Raw genomic sequence first — 24669 nt, 5'->3', positions numbered from 1 at the left:
CGCCAGTAACTAGTAATATAGCAGTTAATGTTAATAGGCACACACAAGTGCCCACAACCTCCATGTGCCCACTACCGTGCAACGCAACCACAACCCTGCGGTTGCTCTGCAGCCACTAATGTGGTTGCTCAGGGATCGCTCCCAAAACGCTGCATGTGGAACCACGCCCATAAGGTTCTGCTGGTATAGTGCTTTGCAGATCCACTGGCAAACTGTGAGCACTGCAAGATCGCTCCCAGTAGGTCCCAGGCCTTATGCTGGGCACACACGGTAAGATTTTCCATGCAATTTTGCGACCCGATTGTTTTTCCCGCACGATTCTGCGCTCGATTCTATTATTTTCATTTGTGGTTTTTTTTTATCTTTTTCCATTCACCGCTATGAGAAATCGAGCGCGGAAACGATCTGTAACAATATCGGACATGACGGATTTTATCTATCGGATCCATCTATCGCACGGAAAATCGTACCGTGTGTATTAGGCATTACACCTTCTATAATGTTTACATTAGATAACAGCCCACTTATGTAGGGCCTTCACTGGCTTTATTCCCTACAGCCAAGTGCTTCTGGCCATTACACAGCACAACAATGAAGTAATTAGGGTTTTTTTTATTAGCGCTGTTTTGCACCATATTTTTGTGAACAGGTTCCGATGCAATCATTCAGAAATTCCTTTTGGTTGTACTCCAGATGCATTGCTGAGCACTGTGAACCACTCAGTGATGCACCCATGTGAATGATTAAATTGAGACATGAAGAGAACAAAAAACTGGTATAAGAATCAGTGTTTAAACTAGAGCCTATAAATGGGAATGCATTCAGTGATAGAAATACCAGCAATAAATACCATTCAGCAAACAAGCCTATGCCAGGTTTACATTTTTCGAAAAGTGAAAATATGAATTTGTTGCTATGAGAAAGTCATTAAAGCGCTAAACTTACCCAATTTAAAGAGTACCTAAAGTGATGTGAAATAACAGGATGAACAAGTATATGTAGTACCAATCCTTCCTAGAACTTTGCCTGTCTTCTCTTTTTCTCACTAATAAATCAGTGCTAGTAATGCCAGTCTCTCTGCAGCTGGATAAAATCAGCCCAGTTCTCCCTGATACCCAATAAGAGGGCAAAAAAAAGTGCATCAAACAATTGTGACATCAGATATGCAGCTTGTCGGCAGTCTCAAGGGAAAGGGGCATCCCTTGAAGGAGAGGCACTCCTGCAAAATACCCACTCTAGGCGTCAGAAATGCCCTGTCCCTTTTCTCACTGGCCCTTCGCTGCCTATCCCTCACCCGTTCCCAGCCTTTCTCAGCTTTGTGCTTCTCAGATGAGAGCAAAGAGCTCTGTGCAGCGTCGTGACCTCTGAAAGCAAAAGTAAGCAGTTACAGATTTCAGGGGGATCAGGGAGCTGCAGGGATGGACACTAGCTGATCCAGCTTTCCCCTGGAGCAGGTAGTATGTTTTAATTACAAATGATGAGACAGTGGTATAACAGGGCTGAGAGAAAGCACCAGTCCAGATACAAATCCAACCACTGGATGCAAGTGCTGTTGTGAATGGATTTTCTCCATAGGGACTGGTGAACCTAGTCATATAATTGTTATGGATCTTGGCTTTGTTAAGGGAGCCAGTTTCAGTAAGTGGACTTGGGCAGATCTGAGCAGATACAATAGTGATCTACTGCTGCACTTATTTAGTGCATGATCATATGAATGTGTTGTCCATTTTTGGCTGGGATTGGATTTCTTTTATACAATCTGTATTGACCGTTGTGTTTAATGGGAAATTCTTGTTCTCTACCCACAGGAAAGAGGGAGAACTGGAGGATGGTGAAATAGAAGATGGAGGTTTTGAAGAGGAACCTGAAGCAGAGGAAGCAAAGGAAGAGACCAAGGAGGAAGAAGACAAACCCTCCAGTGAAAAATCACACAAACGGTCTAAGAAACGCAAGAAGAAAGAACGAGAGAAAAAGAAACGCCGGCGCAGAGAGAAGCATAAGGTGACAGTGCGCTGGGGTTTGCTTTGTATTTGTAGTAGGCAACTAATAATAGGGGTGACTGTACGGTAGTTGCTAGTAGATCTCATCACATATTGGATATTCTATGTTGTAGTGTAAATGGTATGATTTCTTCCACATTGGAACTATTCACATAATATATGTCCCAGAGGCTCATCTCTCAGCAGCGCGGCTGAAATAAAGGCCCAAAACTAGGGTCCTTTTCCACTAGATAGTTTCTTTTCATTAATACTACCACGATTTCACAACGATTGCTGCGCGATCTGTTGGCTATGATTGCAAAAGCACTGAAAATCACAGCAGGCTGGCTATTGCATTTTGCTAAAATTGAATGGCCCTAGTGGAAAAACAGCACCTCAATTTGCAAATGAATCGTGGTGTTTTTGCGATAGGCAAATCGGATCGCATTCTAGTGGAAAAGGGCCCTTAAACCCATCGACTTCACTTTTCTTTGTTGAAACCATTGTGATAGACAAACAAAAATGACAGCGCTCACAGGCTGCAACTGGCTTATAAACCGTCAAGGGGCGTGTACAGACCCCCAAGGGCTAAATACACGCCTTGAATCCAAATCAGATGCAAAATTATGCAAATTTAAATGCTAATTTATGTGCTAGTCCCTAATCTAAAATTTGAATGCAGATTGGATGCAGGCTACCACAAGTATACTTAGAACGTTTTACATAGAGAAAAGGGTGTAGGCAGCGCTTCCAAATACAGAAGGCTGCACCTGAATTGATTAAGCTGCAGAGAAGTGCAGAGCTCCAATGGACCATATTACACAACATGCATTCAAACCGGTACAGCAATGGAGGGCGTTAGCTTCAGCAAATAATATGTGCACAAATCATTCCCTACTAGACTTCCCCCCGGCGTTGACGTGCCCCCTCGGGGAAGACCTACCACTAACCTGACATTAAAAGCATAACTTACCTGGTGCGACTTATCATACAATGTTATACACATCTCTTCAAGACAGACAAACAAAAATGACAGCGCTCACAGGCTGCAACTGGCTTATAAACCATCAAGTGTACAGACCCCCAGGGGCTAAATACACGCCTTGAATCCAAATCAGATGCAAAATTATGCAAATTTAAATTTGCCCTCCATTGCTGTACCGGTTTGAATGCATGTTGTGTAATATGGTCCATTGGAGCTCTGCACTTCTCTGCAGCTTAATCAATTCAGGTGCAGCCTTCTGTATTTGGAAGCGCTGCCTACACCCTTTTCTCTATGGAAACCATTGTGATGCAATGCTGCATGGGAGATATAGGTCTACACGCTGTATGTTGCTACGTTACAAGACCTTTTTGATACCATGTTAACTGGAAAAACCTAGCTCTGTATGAGACTGATGCATATACAGTAGTCCTAGTTATCCAGAACTCAACTAACCAGCAGTCGTAACCAACCAGCACAAATCGCCAGCAGTACTCACAGTGGTGAAGGTCAACTCCTCAGGCTGTTGGTGGGCCCAGCTGTGCTTAACCACTTCGCATCCATACCTTTTTTCCCACTTATTGACCAGAGCAGTTTTGACAGTTTAGCTATGTCCTTATTTAATCAGAAATAACTTTATCCTTACTTAGGACACAGAAATGTCACTTCCTGTGTGAGTCAGGACTTAGTCAGCCACTTACATACCCGATATTTAACTCTCAGGCAGAGAAAGAAAAAAGGAACACAGCATAGTTATTTGTGTGCTTGGCACTGTACATACCCTTGTCTATCTCATCATGTCACATGTCACCTCGAGGGGTATCCTTTAAAAACAAGGCTCCCCCAAGGTTAATACACTTTAAAGTCACTGTATTTTAACATTCAATATACAGTTCATGGTGTGTACTGTATATAGAGTGGAGTATAGTACCTTTGTTAGCTAGGCCTATTTTTAAAGAGTAACTGTTAGCCCCAAAAATGAAATTTAAATCTCTATTGCAATCTTTTATTTACTATTTAAGTGAGCCAAAAAGGCAATGCAGAAGTTAAAAATCAATCTTTTTTTTTACTATGTAGCCTTTTCCCCAAGCTCCGGATGCAAAGCCGCATATCAGATACTGATGAGCATGCAGAGCATGCCTATGTCTGCCCGACCCCCCTCTCCCCCCCAGGACCAGGTGCCGATATATTCTCACATCAAACAGCTGACCGCTCTGACACGGAGAGAGAGCGGGAGCACTTCCAGCGCCGCTACCGCAGAGCAGCCGCCGCCGAGTCACGTGAGAGAGTCACATGTGAGAGAGATGCGCGGCGGCTGCTCTGCGGTGGCGGCGCTGGAAGTGCTCCCGCTCTCTCTCCGTGTCAGAGCGGTCAGCTGTTTGATGTGAGAATATATCGGCACCTGGTCCTGGGGGGGAGAGGGGGGTCGGGCAGACATAGGCATGCTCATCAGTATCTGATATGCGGCTTTGCGTCCGGAGCTTGGGGAAAAGGCTACATAGTAAAAAAAATAGATTGATTTTTAACTTCTGCATTGCCTTTTTGGCTCACTTAAATAGTAAATAAAAGATTGCAATAGAGATTTAAATTTCATTTTTGGGGCTAACAGTTACTCTTTAACATTGGGTCTCAAACATCCAGAAAGCACACTTACTCGGCATCAGCCAGTCCCTGTCAGTGCCGGATAACCGAGACTCTAATGCATTTCCATAAGAGCTTACTGGAAGAAGCCAGTGGCAGTCCTCTCCAATCTGAAGCTCTTCTGATTTTCCACCATTAATTTTGATAAACCACTCCTGATTATTCAGAAAATGGCAAAAGCAGCTTGTAGTCCAATTGACTGACCTTTTCTTCAAAAAGCGTCTGGAGCCTAGAGGGCTGCACTGTGATAGAAGAGGGGCCCAAGGAGAGGGAGGGAAGATAGAGGTCTGCGCCCCACCCCCTTCCCTTTCAAGCACCCTCAGAACTCTCAGCCCAGACCAGCATCTGCCTTGGCCTGGCCCTTGTTTTCAGTGTCTCATCATAAACCTATTTATTTTATATTGGGGTTAGTAGTCAAGCAACATCTTGGATCTCAGCTATCTTTGTTTGCTACTAGTGCAATTAGTCTAGTGTGAACTAATATATACTAGTGATGCTTTGGGTTGGAATTCTTTATTCATTTATGTTTTAATTACCTGTTGAGTATATTACATGTAAATAAATGCACATTTCGTTTTGCAGTAACTTAATGACTGTTTAGTTTGCTTTTTGGTGTTTGATTGCCATTTATGTATCTGTTGCAGCATAGTGACAACAGCTCCGATTACAGCTATGATTCTGATGCGGAGCATACAGAGAGGCCTCACAAAGCTCCCATGTACAGAGACTATGACTCTCATTATTCACAGGTAAGATAATGGTTTACTGTTTGTTTATTAATACCAGGGAAATGCATACATCAGTTTAAAACAAATTTCACTACTTAGCTTTTTATAAGCCCCAAAACTTTGCTTTTCACTTCCAAAAATTGTCTATTGATCAATTCCTACCCTACATGGCAATCTCAATTTTGACAGGTTTCAAAAGCGATCTGTTCCATGTTGATGGAGCTGTTCTACCGCTTGATGCAGTGCAACACTCTAGGTGGCCATTGATTACCGACTGCTCCTGACCCACCCCCCTCGCATGGAGATTTTACAACATATCTCATCACACTTTAAATTGATAAACTGTCCAAAATCAATTGGAAATGGTGGGACAGTGGATGTCAGGCAGATTTGGTCAGGCTGATCAAATCAGCCAAAAACAATCGATATGGGTTTGGCTGGTTTGAATGTTAACCCTTCCAGGCATTTTTTGAAAACAGGAGTTTGTTCCTAACAGTTCTTATGGTGTGGCTAGAGTTCCACTTTAAAGCTTAAGCAGGTGGTGAACAGATGTGTGGCTCACAGTCAGTTGGACAAGAAACCTCGGGTCAAATTCAGATACTTACCTAAGAAGATAGATGCTGCAGAGGCTTCCCATGTGCTTCAGCCGCCGCTCACCAGGAATTTGTAAGATCTGGGCTTTGCTCCTCTTCATGCATGAGCCTGGGCATTCTTCAACTGCACAAGCACAGCCACACCTGCGCAGTAGCACAGCACCACTCCTACACAAGCAGTTTCGGCTTACTGTGCAGGCACGGCCTTACTCGTGCAGGTGCAGTATAGACACACACTGCATGAAGGAGCGAAGCTCAGATCTTCAATCCGACAAGCTCTTGTCGGGTTTCTTTGGTTGGGTCTGTCCATGTGCAATAAAGGAAGGACGGAGCAGGAAGCTTCTACAGCATCCAGAGGCTTCATTCTTCATAGGTAAGTATCTAGTTTTTTTTAAGTCAAGGTTCATCTTAGATTGAAAAATCTTTCTCACTTTCCCTGTTATAGATGGAAGTGCTGAGACTTTTTCTGTCCTGAATCTAAATGTTCCATTTTCACATAAATATTTAGGTACTCACATTGGAGATAAATGTGTAACAAAATGTTTTTTTATCGAGCCTGTAAGCATCCTGAGGCTCACATGTTTGGTTATCCCCTTATTACAGGCTTTCCTTTTTATATCAGCAATATATTAGGTAGGAATAGCATTAATCGGACTGCAATCTCTTACAGCGCGGCCATGGACCTGGGAATTACATGGGCTCACAAAAGAAAAATGCCTCTGGATATGATGACTACAGCAACTACAGTGACAGCAACTACAATGAGGAGGAAGATGAGGACTTTGCAGAGCAGTTAAAGCACTACAGGCAAGCAAAGGAGAACTCGCACACAGGAGAACCGCCTTTTAAAAAGGCTGCCATGAAAAGTGGAGATCCAGGTAAAACCTTTTGTTTAACCCTTCTTAAAGTACCTGCACCTGCTAATAAGCTATATTCATGACTGGACTGTGATTTTTTTGTTTTGTTTATAAAGTCCCTTTCCAGCTATTGACTTGAAACCTAATGTGTCGAGAGACTTGTCAGAGTTAAAGCACATTTAAACTGAGAGGGGTATGGAGGCTGCCAGATGTATTTCCTTTTTACAGGCCCACCTGAGTTATCTTGTTATAGATAACTTTGGGCAATGCTGTCTCAGCCGGCAAAACTTGGACTACCTATGAAGAGTGAAGTTCCAGATAGAAGTCGGCACACCATCTAAATATTCCCGGGTGCCTGACAAAGTAGAAAAGGCCATGCCACATCGATACAATGTTCAAAGGATTGTCAGCACACCGTTCTCAATAGCACACACTTTATTGTGCCAGTCTCCACAAGATAATCCAACAATTGTTTCGGGGCCACGCAGGGTCCCCCTTTATCAAGGCATGTGGTTACAAGGCATTTCTACATCATTCACTTTTTTTATAAAAAAAAAACCCTAATACCCCACCCCACACAAGTGACCTCATAAAAGACATATTTATTGACAGCGGTAAACAATGAACACTTCTCATACATTATTTGTAATCAAAAAGAGATATTCCGGTTTCAAATATAACCACTGTACTCAGTACTACTGAAGCCCTGGTTCTTACCATCTAGATCTGCCCACACCGCCCCAGGTGCCATCAGCTGCCCATTGTGCCAGCAAAGTTTGAATCCAGTACCGCCCACTTGGCCGTTATGTCCACAAGTTCCCGGTCCAACCGTTGGCCACAAGCGGCTAGTTCCTCCTCCGTTCGCTACTAAAGTGTGGTGATGTAGGCGGGGCCAAATCCCACGCTCGCTCTCCGCTGACGTCTCCGCATCCAATCACCGCTAGTTGTCATGTCCCGCCTGCGTGCACGTGTCCTCACACGTGCCCAGAGCGGCCAATCCCAATGGGATATCTGCCCAGCTGACCGCAGGTGGTGAGTGTGTTTTCTCTTACATCGGTTTAGCATTGTTTTGATGCAAATTATGCCGCACAGGCCGTGTTGTCTATAAGGGATCGATCTGTATGCCACACACTGTTGTTTAGTGGTCACCATGGCAATAGCCGGGTGATTGCACTGGACATAAGAGAACGCCGTGTTTTTGTTGGGGATCACCATGGTAACAATGGGCTTGGTGAATACTGCCCCCTGAGTGGATGGACATGCGGTGACGTAGCGCTTGCGTCACATTTTATGCATGGCGCATGCGTCCCTATGACTGGCAATGTCCGGGTGGGACACATGGGTTGCGTCCCATTGTACGCATGACGGCGATCGCATTGAGATTGGCCGCTCTGGGCACGTGTGAGGACACGTGCACGGAGGCGGGACATGACGACTAGCGGCGATTGGATGCGGAGACGTCAGCGAGCGTGGGCATTAGGCCCCGCCCACATCACCGCACTTCAGTAGCGAACGGAGGAGGAACTAGCCGCTTGTGGCCAACGGTTGGATCTGCAACTTGTGCACATAACGGCCAAGTGGGCGGTACTGGATTCAAACTTTGCTGGCACAATGGGCAGCTGATGGCACCTGGGACGTTGTGGGCAGATCTAGATGGTAAGATCCAGGGCTTCAGTAGTACTGAGTACAGTGGTTATATTTGAAACTTGAATATCTCTTTTTGATTACAAATAATGTATGAGACGTGTTCATTGTTTACCGCTGTCAATCAATATGATGTCTTTTGTGAGGTCACTTGTGTGGGGTGGGGTATTAGGGTTTTTTTTTTATATAAAAAATGAATGATGTAGAAATGCCTTGCAACCACATGCCTTGATAAAGGGGGACCCTGCGTGGCCCCGAAACAATTGTTGGATTATCTTGTGGAGACTGGCACAATAAAGTGTGTGCTATTGAGAACGGTGTGCTGACAATCCTTTGAACATTACCTATGAAGAGTGGGCACAGGGAGCAGTTTCATATTTACCTGTTCCGGACGCTGGATCGGCTCATTCCTCCACTGAGCGTCCACTGGAATGCCTTCTGGGTCATATGACATGATCGGGACCCAGAGGATGGTGACAGCGTTGCATTGCCACTTAGTGATGGAAGAGGGGTAGTGGAAGGTTCTCTTCCACCTCCGAACCGGCTCTGCAACGCTGAAATCATCCTCAGGGTCCTGATCACACATCATGTCCCTTAAAGAGGACCAGTAACAACTCATAGCAGTATTTCAGCAGGGAAAATCTGTCCTTGTTGTTTGTCTTTATAATCATTTTCAATAAGAACTGTAGTGAAAATAATATAATGAATACAATTGCTTAATTTTTTTTTTACAATATCCATAATATACAATATTTAGTCAGTGTTTGCCCATTGTAAAATCTTTCCTTACCCTGATTTACATGCTGAAATTTATCACAGGTGGCAACATCTGGCAAACCGTGACCAAGGATTGAACTTTATCCCATTTAGTAGCTGATACCCACTTTACCATGAGAAATCTTCTCCTTTTTTCAAACAGTTCATCAGTGGGCGCTGTATGGCTGATATTTTGCTGAAACCCCTCCCACAGTGTGATGTCAGGACCATGGTGCTGACATCACACTGTGGGAGCCTTGTTGCATTGTGGGAAATAACAGCTGTTTCCAACTGCCAAAAAAGGAAGCAGCATCTCCTTCCACAGCAGTAAAAATGCCACCATGTGATAAATGTCAAAATGTAAATCAGGGAGAGGAAAGATACAATGGGCAAACATTGACTAAATCATTTAAACATAATTATTGTGAAAATTAAGCACTTTTTTCATTATGTTATTTTCACTGGAGTTGCTCTTTAACCACTTAAGCCCAACTGGACGAGATTTCTCGTCCAGTTGGGCTGCGCGCACTCCCACGGGTTGCGCGCGCTCCCGCGGGCCCCCCCGTGCGCGCCCCCGCTGCTGGCCGCTAGCCCACCGATCAGTGAAAGGGATTATAAATCCCTTTCGCTGATCGGACCCCCCCCGGAGAAAAGCCGACAGCGTCTCTTCAGATGCTGCGGCTTTTCTGAGCTCTGGGCTCCTTTCTTCTGCCTGGGAGCGAGATCGATCGCTCCCAGGACTTTTTGATTCTGGCCATCTTGTGGCCAAATAGCAAATTACACCTGAAAAAAAAAAAATTCAAATTAAACATATAAATATATAAAAAAAAACCCTGTTTACCTCCCACACCAAAAAATACTCACATACAAGTTTAAATTAAAAAAAAAAAAAAAATTACAATAATAAAAAAAACAAAAAAAACATAAATAGTTACCTAAGGGTCTGAACTTTTTAAATATGCATGTCAAAGGAGTATATCAATATGATTTAATAAATTATGGGCTTCTAAACAGTGATGGACGCAAAACGGAAAAAATGCACCTTTATTTCCAAATAAAATATTGTCGCCATACATTGTGATAGGGACATAATTTTAACGGTGAAATACCCGGGGCATATGGGCAAATACAATACGTGAGTTTTAATTATGGAGGCATGTATTATTTTAAAACTATAATGGCTGAAAACTGAGAAATAATGAATTTTTTCCATTTTTTTCTTATTCTTCCTGTTAAAATGCATTTACAGTAAAGGGGCTCTTAGCAAAATATACCACCCACAGAAAGCCTAATTGGTGGCGGAAAAAACAAGATATAGATCAATTAATTGTGATGAGTAGTGATAAAGTTATTGGCAAATGAATGGGGGGTGAAAGTTGTTCGGATGTAAAAAAATTTCAACCCTTCGGGCTTAAGTGGTTAAAGGGGCCCATTAAAAGTACAATTTTTCACTAAATGCGATCTTTTGATGTGATTTGAATGATCTAACTACCGTAATCGGAACAATTGATTGTTCGCATTTACTGAACGATTCTTTCTTAAAATTCGATCATAAAATTCAACTGTTCGATCGATTGTATCCTATTTATCCACCAAAGAATCGTTCCTTATCGATTGCCTTTATAAAAGGTGAATTTTCTAGCCAATTCGTAAAAATTGCATCGAAAGATTACATTTGGTGAAAAAATTATACCGGTAATGGGCACCTTAAAGAGAAACTCCAACCTAGAATTTAACTTTATCCCAATCAGTAGCTGATACCCCCTTTTACATGAGAAATATAATGCTTTTCACAAACAGACCATCAGGGGGCGCTGTATGACTGATTTTGTGCTGAAACCCCTCCCACAAGAAGCTCTGAGTACCGTGGTACTCTGGGCAAACTGCCACAATGTAACAATGTTCACAGACAGGAAATAGCTGTTTACAGCTGTCTCTAACAGCCAAAACAGCTAGGAGCAGCTACATAACCTGCCCACAGTAACAATGTCACCATGTAATACATGTCAGAATGTGAATCGGGGAGAGGAAAGATTTTACAATGAGCAAACACTGACTAAATCATTTATACATAATTATGGTAAAAAATGAAGCACTTTTTTTACTACATTATTTTCACTGGAGTTCCTCTTTAACACTCACAAGTCGTCTCTGTTGCATAGAACTCTCAGTAAACTAACATTCCGTAGAGAGGGATATGGCTTGCTTGGCAGTTGGAAACAGCCGTTATTTCTCACAGTGCAATGAGGTTACAAAGTAAACTGTTAGGACCATGGTTCTGACATCACACTGTAGGTGGGATTTCAGAATAATATCAGCCATAGAGTTGTTCCTGATAAGCTATTCGAGTAAAAGAAAATATTTCTTGTGGTAAAAAGGTTATCAGCTCCTCTTTAAAGAGACTCTGTAACTTGAAAAAGATTCCCTGGGGGGTACTCACCTCGGGTGGAGGAAGCCTTCGGATCCTAATGAGGCTTCCCACGCCGTCCTGCGTCCCACGGGGGTCTCGCTGCAGCCCTCTGAACAGCCGGCGACCGGCCCGACTGTAATTTCAATATTTACCTTTGCTGGCTCCAGCGGGGGCGCTGTGGCTGCATTCGGCTCGGAAATAGACGGAAATACCCGATCTCCGTCGGGTCCGCTCTACTGCGCAGGCGCCGGAGACTTGCGCCTGCGCAGTAGAGCGGACCCAACGGCGATCGGGTATTTCCGCCTACTTCGGAGCCGACAGCCATCGGAGCGCCTGCGCAGGAGCCAGGAAGGTAAATATTGCGTCACGGCTGTACGGAGGGCTACAGCGAGACCCCCGAGGGACGCAGGACAGCGTGGGAAGCCTCATTAGGATCCTGATGCTTCCCCCACCCGAGGTGAGTACCCCTCAGGGGACGTTTTACCGTTACAGTTCCTCTTTAAGGTGTCCCTCTTCTTTCTTGATTGCAGAACGCCGACATGTGCCTGCTCGTATTGCTTCCCTGGCACACACTGACCAGGAATTCTGGCTTTGTGATAATAGTATTTGCTGCCAAGGATTTCCATTGGTGGCTATGAATGAACAGGAATCCTTGATGTGAAATTCAAATATCCTGATGTGGGGGCTCACTGGTCTATGGCAGGGATTGGTTTATGTACTTATCCATTTCCTTTTTACATATCTAAATCACAATTTGATTATAAAAAAAGAGACACAGGACATTTATCAGACTCACACTATGTGGTGTTTTTAGCAGGTGCTGATTGGCTATTACTGTCGTTTTTTGTGGCCATTGATCAGTTTTGATAGGCATTGACTCGAGTGTTGTTCACTGGCACTTTTTCATGATTTCTCTGGCTCTGATGGGTATTTCCTATCAACTCCAGTGGAGGCCTGCAGCAGAAGTTTTGGGCAAGCCAGCTATCTCCAGACTTGTAAAGTGTAATCATTGATAACAATGGAGAACAAAGTGTCTTAGAAGTAAGATGATATTATATATAAATATATACAATATATGCCTAGTAACCATATACTTTCTTTTGCCCAGGAGCTGAGCAGCCTCAGAAAGGCTATTACTATGGACGAGGAGGTGGTCCACATAAGAAGATGATGATGCGCAAAGACAGGGGCAGAGGCAGGGGCTCTCATAAAGGATCGTATTACCAAGATGGATACCAAGAGGTGAGGCTCAGAAACTAGCTGCAATATATTTTGTGTATATTATTGCTGGGTGACTTTCTCCTCTTTCCATTAAAAGGACCACTACAGCAAAAATAGTAGAGTTAAAATCTGACAGAAATGACAGGTATTGGACTAGTCCATCTCCTCATGTGGGATTCTCAGTAGGCGCTGGGCCTGAATATTGCTACAGCCTTGTGTATCTCCAACACTGATTGCCTGATGAAGCGGGCATTTGACCCGTGAAACGCGTTGCATGTCTGGAGAATCTATAATAAACTAAATTGTTTATATATAACGACTAATTGGCTGGTCCTTTTATACCTGAGGGTGGTATCCACCAACCCCCCTCCTTTTAAACTGATTTTAGATGGTTTTACTCTAATTTGGCGCCTCTGTTATCTCAAATTTCATTTCCTCAATGGCAGTTTAACTGCCAAAATAGTAAGATACCAGCCAGGTCCATACTCACATGCACATTATGTTGTCAGTTAGACTTAGCAACTGTGATTGAGGAAATACTTTTGAAAACACAGAAATCCTTGAGAATTCCCTATGAGGAGATGGACTAGTCCAAAACCTATAAGTTCTGTCAGATTTTAACTGCTTACTTTTTTTGCTGGAGAGGTCCTTCAAAATAAATTAAGTTTACTGTTTTTGACTCCCTCAGCAAAATAAATTTAGAGAAAAATAAAAGTAGTTTAATTTAATAGACATCCAAGACGGGCCTTCTGTTTTGTTTCATTATTTCACTGCCAACAACAATTCAAAGGTTGGAAATCTGAGCAGGCCTACCTAAATGCACAGTGGCAGCACGGTGGCATAGTGGTTAGCGCTCTCGCTCTTGCCTTGCAGCATTGGGTCCCCGGTTCAAATACCAGTCAGGTCAACATCTGCAAGGAGTTTGTATGTTCTCCCCGTGTCTGTGTGGGTTTCCTCCAGGCACTCCAGTTTCCTCCCCATCCCAAAAAACATACAGATAAGTTAATTGGCTCCTCCCTAAATTGGCCCTACACTATGATACATGCACCCCACGATACATTCATAGACATATGACTATGGTAGGGACTAGATTGTGAGCCCTCTCAGGGACAGTTAGTGACAAGACAATATATATTCTGTACAGTGTTGCGTAATATGTTGGCCCTATATAAATACTTAAATAAATATTAAATCTATTGCAAGTAGATCCAGGCACCAGAAGATTTGAGCACCCTGCCAGGGACAGTTTTAGGTTAAAAGAGGCCCTTGGCATAATTGAGTGTGGAGCCTCTTATGCTAGGTACACACTATGAGATTTTCTGGCAGATTTACTGTCAGATCAATTATTTCCAACATGTCCGATCTGATTTCCGAGCATTTTCCGATCGATTTCCGACAGTTATCTGGTCACTTCTATCGGAAATCGATCGGAAATCAGATTGGACATGTTGGAAATAATCGACCTGACAGTAAATCTGCCAAAAATTCTCATAGTGTGTACCTAGCATTAGATATTTATACTGTACTTAAAATAATCTACAGTCCCTGACTGAAGTTTGGGGCACTGGGAAATTGCCTAAATTGACCTTTTGGAAGCATTGACCCTAAGTATTAGTCTGGTCACACTATGAAGCCTTACAGGGTGTTAAGGGCAATTTGGTAAAGTACCAATACAGCCCACGTGTTTATGTATTTCTGTAAGAAAATAAAAACACATTTAACCAGTTTCTGACCATGGTAATTGAAATCTACACCGTTTGAGAGCTGTTATTCCTACCAAGGCGTAGATTCCAGCTACTTGTCCCGCACAGACAGGCTGCTTAGTCCCGTAGCTCTCACCGTTTCCACCATTCTGTCACTGCAGCCGCTTGCTTTACTGTCACGATGACAGCAGCTCTGTGTTCTCCCCATGATCGCTGTGAGCCACACAATGCTCACACCTCAGTTTTTCTTTAAAAAAAAAAAAGGAAATGTTAAAGTGAAATTTAACGGGGACAGTTACTTACCTGGGGCTTTGTCTAGCCCCCTGAAGTCTTTCTGGTTCATTGCTGTCATTCCATGGTGTTCAGTTCCTCCATATTATCCTCTGAAAGTTGGGCGACTTGGCGAGTCACCGGCTACTGTACGTATCAGTTATTAGTTATTGTGCAAGCGCAGAACGCTCCCAGCAACGGGAGCGTGATGGGACGAGGTACGGGGCCGCAAATACAGTGTTCAAAGGGGGACAGCAGAGGAATGGAGCAGCACAGAATGACAATGAGGGTCCAGGAGGACTTCAGGGGGTTGAAAAAAAGCCACAGGTAGATAACTAGCCACTTTAAATCTCACTTAAAGTGTCCTTGGTCAGAGACTGCTGATACATAAGTGGTTAATGAACCTCGTATACTCCTAAAGTCACAAACATAGCCCAGGATCCCAGTGCATTTTGACATTTTTCGGAAGAGACAAAGACTTCTAGTTTGATGTCGAATCTTTTTATTAAATGTAAGGATTAGCAAGAGAACAAAGCATGCTCTATGAGCATCGTATAGTATACAGAGTTCAGAACAACTAATGAATAAATAAACAAGTCTAGGAAAATCAGTATTTGAGAAATTCAGCTACATTCACAATTGTCTCCATCTATTGCTATGACTGTTACTTTTTGCTATGGCCATTAAAGAGTAACTGTCAGGCTGCAAAAGCTAATTTAAACCTCTATTCTCCTGTTATAAACAGTTTAGAAGGAAGCCAAAAGGGCAATACTGAAGTTAAAAATCTCTCTTACTTTTGATGTGTGCTGAACAGCAAGGATGTTAGATCCAAGCTCTTAAAAGGACGACAGGCCGCATACCATACTCCAAAGCATTCTGGGACTGCTTGGGTCCTCCCCTCGGCTGCTAGTGAGAAGTTACAGTCTCATGTTACAACAGCCAGCACTGAAAAATTTTCGGGCAGAGTATACTGCATGAGTCCGCTATTGTTAATAGCCACATGGCTAATTAATATTCACTGCACAGTAGTGTTGTATTTTTTCTGAGTGGAATCATCAGGAAGCAGGCAGGACATGACGACACATTTGGCTACATAGGAGACAGACAAACATGGAACCTGCCATGAGCTGTCAGGAGCATCATTCTCTGCAAATACTATATAAAAATTCAGTGAAATCCAAACGTGGACAGTGAAATGCATATGTAATGTAAGTACAGCCAATCTTTAGCTACTGATATGTGTTTTTTTTCTCTGAGACCTTATACCTAACAGCTCCTCTTTAAAGAGACTCTAAATTCTCATAAAATTCCATTTTTTCTGTAACAGTTACCTTCAACAGTATCGCCCTAACTAAAATGCTGCATCCGCGCAGCTGTTCACTGGTTTAAAACCCCCCAAATACCAGGGCAAAAATGCACGACTTTGAAAGTTGTGGATTTTGCTGCCCGGGGAGGCAGAGCTTGGGGAGGCAGAGCTTTCAGCTGCAGCTCTGCCTCCATTCACATCAATCTCGCGGATCTCCGCCTCTCTCCCCCGCCCCTCTCAGTGAAAGAAGACTGAGAGGGGCGAGGAGAGGCTGCGATCAGCGGGGATTGACATGCATGGAGGCAAAGCTACAGCCCAAAGCTCTGCCTCTATGACAAAGCACTCCTCATTTTCCCACAGGGATTTGGGGGGTTTAAAACCAGCGATCTGCTGCGGGAATGCAGCGTTTTAGTTAGGGCGATACTGCTGAAGGGAACTGTTACATAAAAAGTGGCAATTTATAAGACTTCAGAGTCTCTTTAAGAGACTTAAAAATTTATGATGTCCATATGTATCCATAGTCATAAGTAGAAGTTGTAATTTTTGTCCCTGCATGCGTCTAGTTTTTCTATGCAGCTGGCAATGTATAATAAACGATTGTGAATCTGTCCTCTCTCCCTCCATCAGTAGTCTGAATATGTTCCCTTTCTTTGGCAGGAGCACAAGCCCATAAAGAAGTGGGTAACAATGAGCCAGGAGTTCATTAATCAGCACACAGTGGAACGCAATGGAAAGCAGATCTGCAAGTATTTCCTGGAGCGACGATGTGTAAAGGTAAGCCAGCTGTGTATAAAAGGTAGAGGAAAGGACTTGCATTGAACATAGCAGCCAGTCAGGTGCTGTGGACAGTGCTGACATTTTTCTTTACCACGTTTGTTAACTGAATGTGAATGCTTGCGCACACTGCAACTGGGGTGGGCATGCGTTTTACACAGAGCATGGCACCAGGCGTACTCTCTGTTGCAGCCCTGACCCTATTCAATAATAGAGCGCACATAGTGCCAAGTATTGCCATAAAAAATAAACACTTTGCACCCCCTGCTGCACTTCTGGGGATGTGCCACCAGCGCGAAGGGATCAATCACAACACTACCCCCCCTTCATGGTTCCACTCACCAGAATGCGTCTTGTCACACTGCATATAAATCCACAATGGAGGTCCAGTCCAGTAGTTGAATCCACACTCAAAGTGAATGGGAACCCATATTTAAATAAAGTCAGATACCTAAGGAGAGGGAGGCTCTGGGTCCCATAGAGCATTCCCTCTCCTCTCCCGGTCCCCCCTGTTGCGCTAGCTCCCCCATAGCGGTATTCGACCTTTTCGGTCAAATACCGCTGTTTCCCGGCCGAAGGGAGGCTTCGGAAATGCTTCAGGAGCCTGAGTGCTCCCGAAGACAGGCCGCTCTACACTGTGCACGTGCGAGCGTATGATGCTCCCGAAGACTTCAGAAGTCCCCTCGGCGAGGGAAGTGAACGGGGGAGCCAGCGTAGCACCGGGGGCACCGGGAGAGGAGAGGGAAGGCTCATAAGGACCAAGCCTTTCCTCTCCTTAGGTGAGTATCTGACTTTTTTTTATTTAAATATGGGTTCCCATTAGCTTTAAATATAAGAGCACTGGCAAAACTGTTCAGTGTACGATCAGTGGCCCTGGCTGTAGAACACAGGGCAATATATCCACATCAGTTCGCCCACTTCCTGGATCAGCGTCCGCATACCTCCGACTCTGCCCAGGGTGAGTCGGAAGACTCTGAATGGTCCAGAGGCTTTCTGGATCCTCATCAAGCCCACTATTCCAGCACAGGGTCCCTGTTCATCTTATGCCCACTATTCTGCTAGAATGTCAGTGACCTTTGTCTTGTACAACAAACTGACACTGGAGCTCAGTAACCATTCATTGTACTGACCCTTTATAGAGGAAGACTCCCTTTCTGCCGTGACCTCATATCACCCTGTATGCTGCTATCACCATCTGTGTTTTATAATGCGTTTGAGAGATCCCCAGCCTTGGCTTTGTACACTTTTAATCTCACAATTGTTACTATTTGTAATGATTTTTATAGTGACATAATCTCCGGTGGGGGTGTCTTCCCACAAGAGCATACAATCTATATCACTGGATGAACAGAGAATCCGCCTCTATCTTTAGTAATGAAGCGGTGACGAGAACAGGGCCGGTTCTTCCATTCCGTGAGGTGAACCACATGCTTAGGGCAGCAGTAATTAGAGGATGGAGACACAACAATCCCAGAAGTGTGTAGTCACATCGCACAGCGTGACACACAACACACAGCATGAATCCTGTGCATGGCTGTGATGTGTGTGAATCTGTGAGAAGGGGAGGTAGACCTGGGAGTGAAGCAGCATCTGTGGCACGTCAGGAGGATGACCGTGTTCCTGCCGATCCCTGTGTGTTTCAGGAGACCAGCAGCTGTGCCACACCCTCTATGCTGCTAATTCCCATTCGTGAGGTAGTAAGGCAGGTGGGGTGGGGTGTCCTCAAAATGTCTGCTTCACATGGCAAAAAGTCTAGAACTGGCCCTGGGTGAGAAATACATATTTCAGCATCTTACATTTTGGAAAGCTTTGCTCTTACATTTTATATTTTATTTACATTCCTGCCACATCCCCCTCAAAGCTGCTCTGTCTGCTTTGTGGAAGATAATAGACAATTTCTTCTTTGAAATGATTAGAGAGGTCATTACCACCTAGTATCTGGAGGGAGCAGTGGTGCCATATGGAAAAAAGCTCTGCTTCAGCTGGTACATTTGGTAGGGAACAGATACTAGGGTGCTTTTGGAGAGCTGATAGCAGAGCTGAAACAAGTGTTTAGGATTGGTGTTACATTATAACTTCACTTATCCTTTAGGCTGGGTGCACACATAACATAACATAACATGAAAGGCTGCGTTTTGTGTCATGTTTCATTTTATGTTGTGTGCAGTTTTGTGCGTTTTTGCAACATTTTTACTGCGTTCTTGGTGCATAAGCGGTTTTCAACACAAATGCGTTTTACAAGCGTTTTGCATGCGGTTTAATGTGTTTGCAGTTGGCATATACAAAACGCGTTTTGTATGCGTTTTTCTTTTGTGTTTTATGCAAATCACTAGGAAGACAACAGAAAGCGCAAATGCATTAGAAAACATTTTTTTAACCAAAAATGCATAGAAAAACGCATGGAAAATACATACCATTGCGTTTACATTGATTTTCATTACGTGCGTTTTTCATGTGTTTTTGAAGATTATACAACAAAACCAGCATTTTTGAAATCTCACGCATCAAAAACGCATATGCATTTTTGATATGCATTTTTCCTTGTGGTCCTTAGACTTCCAGTAGCGACAAAAATGCAGCATTTTGCGCAACGCTAGCGTTTGTGCTATGTGTGCACCTAGCCTTATTTGCTGTGGCACAGTCTTGGGTATACAGGTAGTCCCCGTTTAACGAACGAGATAGGGACTGTAGGTTCGTTCTTAACCTGAATCCGTTCTTAAAGAGAATCTGTACTGTCCAATATGTACAATAAAAACATACCAATTGAGTCACTGTGATCTCCTGGGTCCCTATTTGTCGTTTCCGCCGCGATCCTGGCTTTTAATCGCCAGTTTTAGGCAGTTTTTACAATAAAAAAAAAAAATGGCCACTAACCAGGAAGTGATGTATGTGTATATATAGATACACACGCACGCACGCACGCACACACACACGTGTGTATGTATGTATGTGCATCTCTTTATAAGTCCAATTTGAAATTTCAGCAGGGCGTTTGTAAGTTGGGGACTACCTGTAATTATTTCTGTGCAGAGAATGGTGCTGAGCTGTAGTGAGAACAATTCACATTAAAACCATAATAATAAGTTGTATTTTTTATTTTCCAGGGAGATCAGTGTAAGTTTGATCACGATGCAGAGATAGAAAAGAAGAAGGAAATCTGTAAGTTTTATATACAAGGATACTGTACAAGAGGAGATAACTGCATCTATATGCACAATATCCTTTAATGGCAAGATTCTGCAATTGTATTATTTTAACTTTTACATATTTTAGCAGCATTAGCAGTGCAACTAACATGAACTAACATAAGCATGATTTACAGTGCCATTTCCCCATCCCATACAGAGATCCACTTTATTATTAGTTCTTGATCCCATAGAGTCTTCCCAGTTCTCTCTCCGGGCCCTCGAACTACTGCTGGTCGAATATGCCTGTGGTAATCCTTGTAAAGGCTTCCAAATTACTTGCATCACCGAGTGCTTCTGAAGATGAGTGGGTTAGTTCTGCACATGTGCAAGCCTGGGCTCATGTATGCACAGTGCGGATGCAATCATCTTCGGAAGCATTCTGGAACGTGGAGTCCATCCGAGGAGTCCTGAAGGAATTCCAACTGGGTGGAACAAGGGCATAGAAAAAGGACCGGGGAGGCTCTATGCGATCTACATAGGAGAGTATCTAACTTTTTTCAGATTTGCATTAAAACGAATGAATAACAAAAAAAGTGGCCAGTTTAACTTACCTGTGGCTTCTTCCAGCCCCCTGCACAGTCCTTCTGTACTCTCGCTGTCATTCCACGCTCCACCAATAAGCAGCAGTGGCCTTCTGACAGTTACATGAGTGGCCCCAGGCCTGATGCCTTCTGATTGTGCTCCCATGGTTGGGCGCGTTCTGCGCAGTTCATAATAATTGGAACCGTGCATGTTCCCGGCCAGGGAAGCATAAACGAGGATGCTCAGGATCACACATGCATAGTTGCTTGTGACTGGCTGAGTTGTGAAGACAAAAAGAAAATTTGAGAGCCCCAATAGTGTGTTATTGATAATATACAATTCGAAAATGACAAAGTTTAATGTACTCACAAGTGTGAGTTGCCGCCACAGGCAACTACTATATGCGCAGATGGGGAAATTATTCTGTCCCCACTCTGGTTAAGATGTCGCTCTCAGTAGAAAAGAAAAGGGTAGTAACACCGATCCACCGGGTGGATAATCAAATGACTTTAAAAATATAGTATAAAATATATTAAGATCAGCTTCAAATGGGGGGTACTGGTGGACTTACCTCTTCGCAGATGACACTACAGTAATGTATCATAAAAAGATATGTAACTATTATTTCTTACTCCCAAATTTCTGCAATGCACTTCGCGGGTCAATCGCCCGCTTCCTCAGACAAGGTACAATAAGGAGCAACTGTAACAATGCGAAGACGTCTATAGCGCTATACAAAAACAGTAACAATTCAAAGACAGGCGTTATACACGTCTTGATATTGTTACAGTTGCTCCTTATTGTACCTTGCCTGAGGAAGCTGTTGATTGATCCATGAAGCCCGTTGCAGAAATTTGTAAGTAAGAAATAAACGCTATATATCTTTTCATGATACATGACTGTGGTGTCATCTGTGAGGAGGTAAGTAAACCACCACTCTCCCCCATTTTAAGCTGTTTTAAAGGGAACCTTAACTGAGAGGTATATGGATGTTTCCAGTGGCGGACACAGGCAGCAGTGGGCCCCTGTGCAAAATATGAATTGTGGGCCCCCCTGACCTGCGTCGCGCGAAGCGCGCCGCGGCAAAAAATGGGTGCGGCTATAACCTAAAAATGGGCGTGGATAGAACCTGCGGCAAAAAATGGGCGTGGCAATGACCGGATAAGGGCGGAGCTAACTGTAATTTAAAGTGATCCCGGGGTGAGAGTGATATGGAGGCTGCCATATTTATTTCCTTTTAAACAATACTAGTTGCCTGGCGGCCCTGCTGATCTATTTGGCTGCAGTAATAAACTGAATTACACCAGCAACAAGCATGCAGCTTAATCTTCTCAGTTCTGACAATATTGTCAGAAACCCCTGACCTGCTGCATGCTTGTTCAGGGTCTATGGTTGAAAGAATAAGAGGCAGAGGACCAGAACGGCAACCAGGCAACTGGTATTGCTTAAAAGGAGAGAAATATGGCAGCCTCAATATTATTCTCACCTCAGGTTCCCTTGAAAAGTGCAACGCAAAGACAGTGGGCCCAAGTTTTGGTGACCCTTTCCCCAGAAAATTCACATAATTGTGCAGGTTTTCTCAAGAAAATACACATAATGTGAGCAGATTTGCCCAGAAAATACATTCAATCATGTCGGCAGATTTGCCCAGAAAATACGTGCAATGATGTCGGCAGATATGCCCAGAAAATACGTGCAATGATGTCGGCAGATATGCCCAGAAAATACGTGCAATGATGTCGGCAGATATGCCCAGAAAATACGTGCAATGATGTCGGCAGATATGCCCAGAAAATACGTGCAATGATGTCGGCAGATATGCCCAGAAAATACGTGCAATCATGTCGGCAGATATGCCCAGAAAATACGTGCAATGATGTCGGCAGATATGCCCAGAAAATACGTGCAATCATGTCGGCAGATATGCCCAGAAAATACGTGCAATCATGTCGGCATATATGCCCAGAAAATACCTGCAATCATGTCGGCAGATATGCCCAGAAAATACCTGCAATCATGTCGGCAGATATGCCCAGAAAATACCTGCAATCATGTCGGCAGATATGCCCAGAAAATACGTGCAATCATGTCGGCAGATTTGCCCAGAAAACACATGCAATCATGTAGCAAATTTGCCCAGAACATACATGCAATCATGTGGCAGACCTGCCCAGAACATACACGCAATCATGTGGCAGACCTGCCCAGAACATACACGCAATCATGTGGCAGACCTGCCCAGAACATACACCTACTAAAATAAATAATAAAAAAAAAACATTTACTCACCTGCAGCAGCAGACCTCCTGTCCCAGCCTCCATCCGGCGCGCAGCTCCCATGGGTGGTTGGGTGGATAGGTAGCCTGGTGGGTAGGTAGGCAGCCGGGTGGGTAGGTAGGTAGCCCTTAGCCGGGTGGGTAAGTAGCCTGGTGGGTGGCTGGGTAGCCGGGTGGGTAGCCTGGTGGGTGGCTGGGTAGGCGGGTGGGTAGGTAGCCTGGTGGGTGGGTAGGTGGGTGGTTAGGTAGCTGGGTGGGTGGGTAGGTAGCCTGGTGGGTTGGTAGGTAGCCGGGTGGGTAGGTAGGTAGGTAGCCTGGTGGGTAGGTAGGTAGCCGGGTGGGTGTGTAGGTAGCCGGGTGGGTGGTTAGGTATCCGGGTGGGTAGGTAGCCGGGTGGGTGGGTAGGTAGCCGGGTGGTTAGGCAGCCGGGTGGGTAGGTTGGTATCCGGGTGGGTAGGTAGCCGGGTGGGTGGTTAGGTAGCCGGGTGGGTGGGTAGGTAGCCGGGTGGGTGGGTAGGTAGCCGGGTAGGTAGGTATCCGGCAGGGTGGTTAGGTAGCCGGGTGGGTAGCTAGGTAGCCGGGTGGGTAGGTAGCCGGGTGGGTAGGTAGCCAGGTAGATAGCCGGCAGGGTGGTTAGGTAGCCGGGTGGGTAGCTAGGTAGCCGGGTGGGTAGGTAGCCAGGTAGATAGCCGGCAGGGTGGTTAGGTAGCCGGGTGGGTAGCTAGGTAGCCGGGTGGGTGGGTAGGTAGCCTGGTTAGGTAGCCGGGTAGGTAGCCGGGTGGATGGTTAGGTAGCGGGGTAGGTAGCCGGGTGGGTGGGTAAGGTAGCCGGGTGGGTGTGTAGGTAGCCAGGTGGGTGGGTAGGTAGCCAGGTAGGTAGGTAGCCGGCAGGGTGGTTAGGTAGCCGGGTGGGTGGGTAGGTAGCCGGGTGGGTAGGTAGCCAGGTAGATAGCCGGCAGGGTGGTTAGGTAGCCGGGTGGGTAGCTAGGTAGCCGGGTGGGTAGGTAGCCAGGTGGGTAGGTAGCCAGGTAGATAGCCGGCAGGGTGGTTAGGTAGCCGGGTGGGTAGGTAGCCAGGTAGGTAGCCGGCAGGGTGGTTAGGTAGCCGGGTGGGTGGGTAGGTAGCCGGGTGGGTAGGTAGCCAGGTAGATAGCCGGCAGGGTGGTTAGGTAGCCGGGTGGGTAGGTAGCCAGGTAGATAGCCGGCAGGGTGGTTAGGTAGCCGGGTGGGTAGCTAGGTAGCCGGGTGGGTGGGTAGGTAGCCTGGTTAGGTAGCCGGGTAGGTAGCCGGGTGGATGGTTAGGTAGCGGGGTAGGTAGCCGGGTGGGTGGGTACGGTAGCCGGGTGGGTAGCTATCCGGGTGGGGGGCCCGACTCCTATCCTCCCTCACTCACCTCGGGGCCCCCCTCCCGGTATGCGCTGCAGCCGGCGGGAGAGCAGAAAATACAGGAAGTCTCCGGCCGGGGCTGCAGCAGACGCTAGAGGCAGCTGCTGCTTAGTTTCCGATATGTCTCCAAGTTGGAGACCAAGCGGCAGCTGCCGCCCCGGCCGGAGACTTCTTGTATTTTCCGCTCTCCCGCCGCATGAGGGGGGGGGGGGGGCGAGGTGAGGGGGGAGGACAGGAGTTGGGCCCCCCAGGTTAAAAAAAAATACATAAAAAAAAAAAAATTTAAATAAAAAAAAACCTGCAATACTTAATGGGCCCCTGAAGCAGCGGAACTTCAGGGGCCCTCGTGCGGCGGCACGGCCTGCACGGCCGTATGTCTGCCACTGGATGTTTCCTTTTAAAGAGACACTGAAGCGAAAAAAAATTATATCATGC

At 45.0% G+C, this 24669-nt stretch overlaps 1 protein-coding gene across 1 annotated transcript in view; it reads left to right on the top strand.

Annotated features, from left to right (window-relative positions):
- ZC3H6 (zinc finger CCCH-type containing 6) overlaps positions 1–24669 on the top strand; it is a 57388-nt gene that overhangs the window by 16264 nt on the left and 16455 nt on the right. Inside the window, exons 2-7 of the mRNA XM_068253278.1 lie at positions 1809–2001; positions 5247–5351; positions 6594–6801; positions 12699–12832; positions 16748–16864; positions 19969–20082. Of these exons, the coding sequence (XP_068109379.1) occupies positions 1809–2001; positions 5247–5351; positions 6594–6801; positions 12699–12832; positions 16748–16864; positions 19969–20082 (871 nt within the window). The remainder of the gene's footprint in view (positions 1–1808; positions 2002–5246; positions 5352–6593; positions 6802–12698; positions 12833–16747; positions 16865–19968; positions 20083–24669) is intronic.

This window comes from Hyperolius riggenbachi, chromosome 9 (assembly GCF_040937935.1).
Source record: "Hyperolius riggenbachi isolate aHypRig1 chromosome 9, aHypRig1.pri, whole genome shotgun sequence".
Taxonomy (NCBI): Eukaryota; Metazoa; Chordata; class Amphibia; order Anura; family Hyperoliidae; genus Hyperolius; species Hyperolius riggenbachi.
The sequence above is the reverse complement of the archived record's forward strand: the minus strand, read 5'-3'. Positions and strand labels throughout refer to the sequence as shown.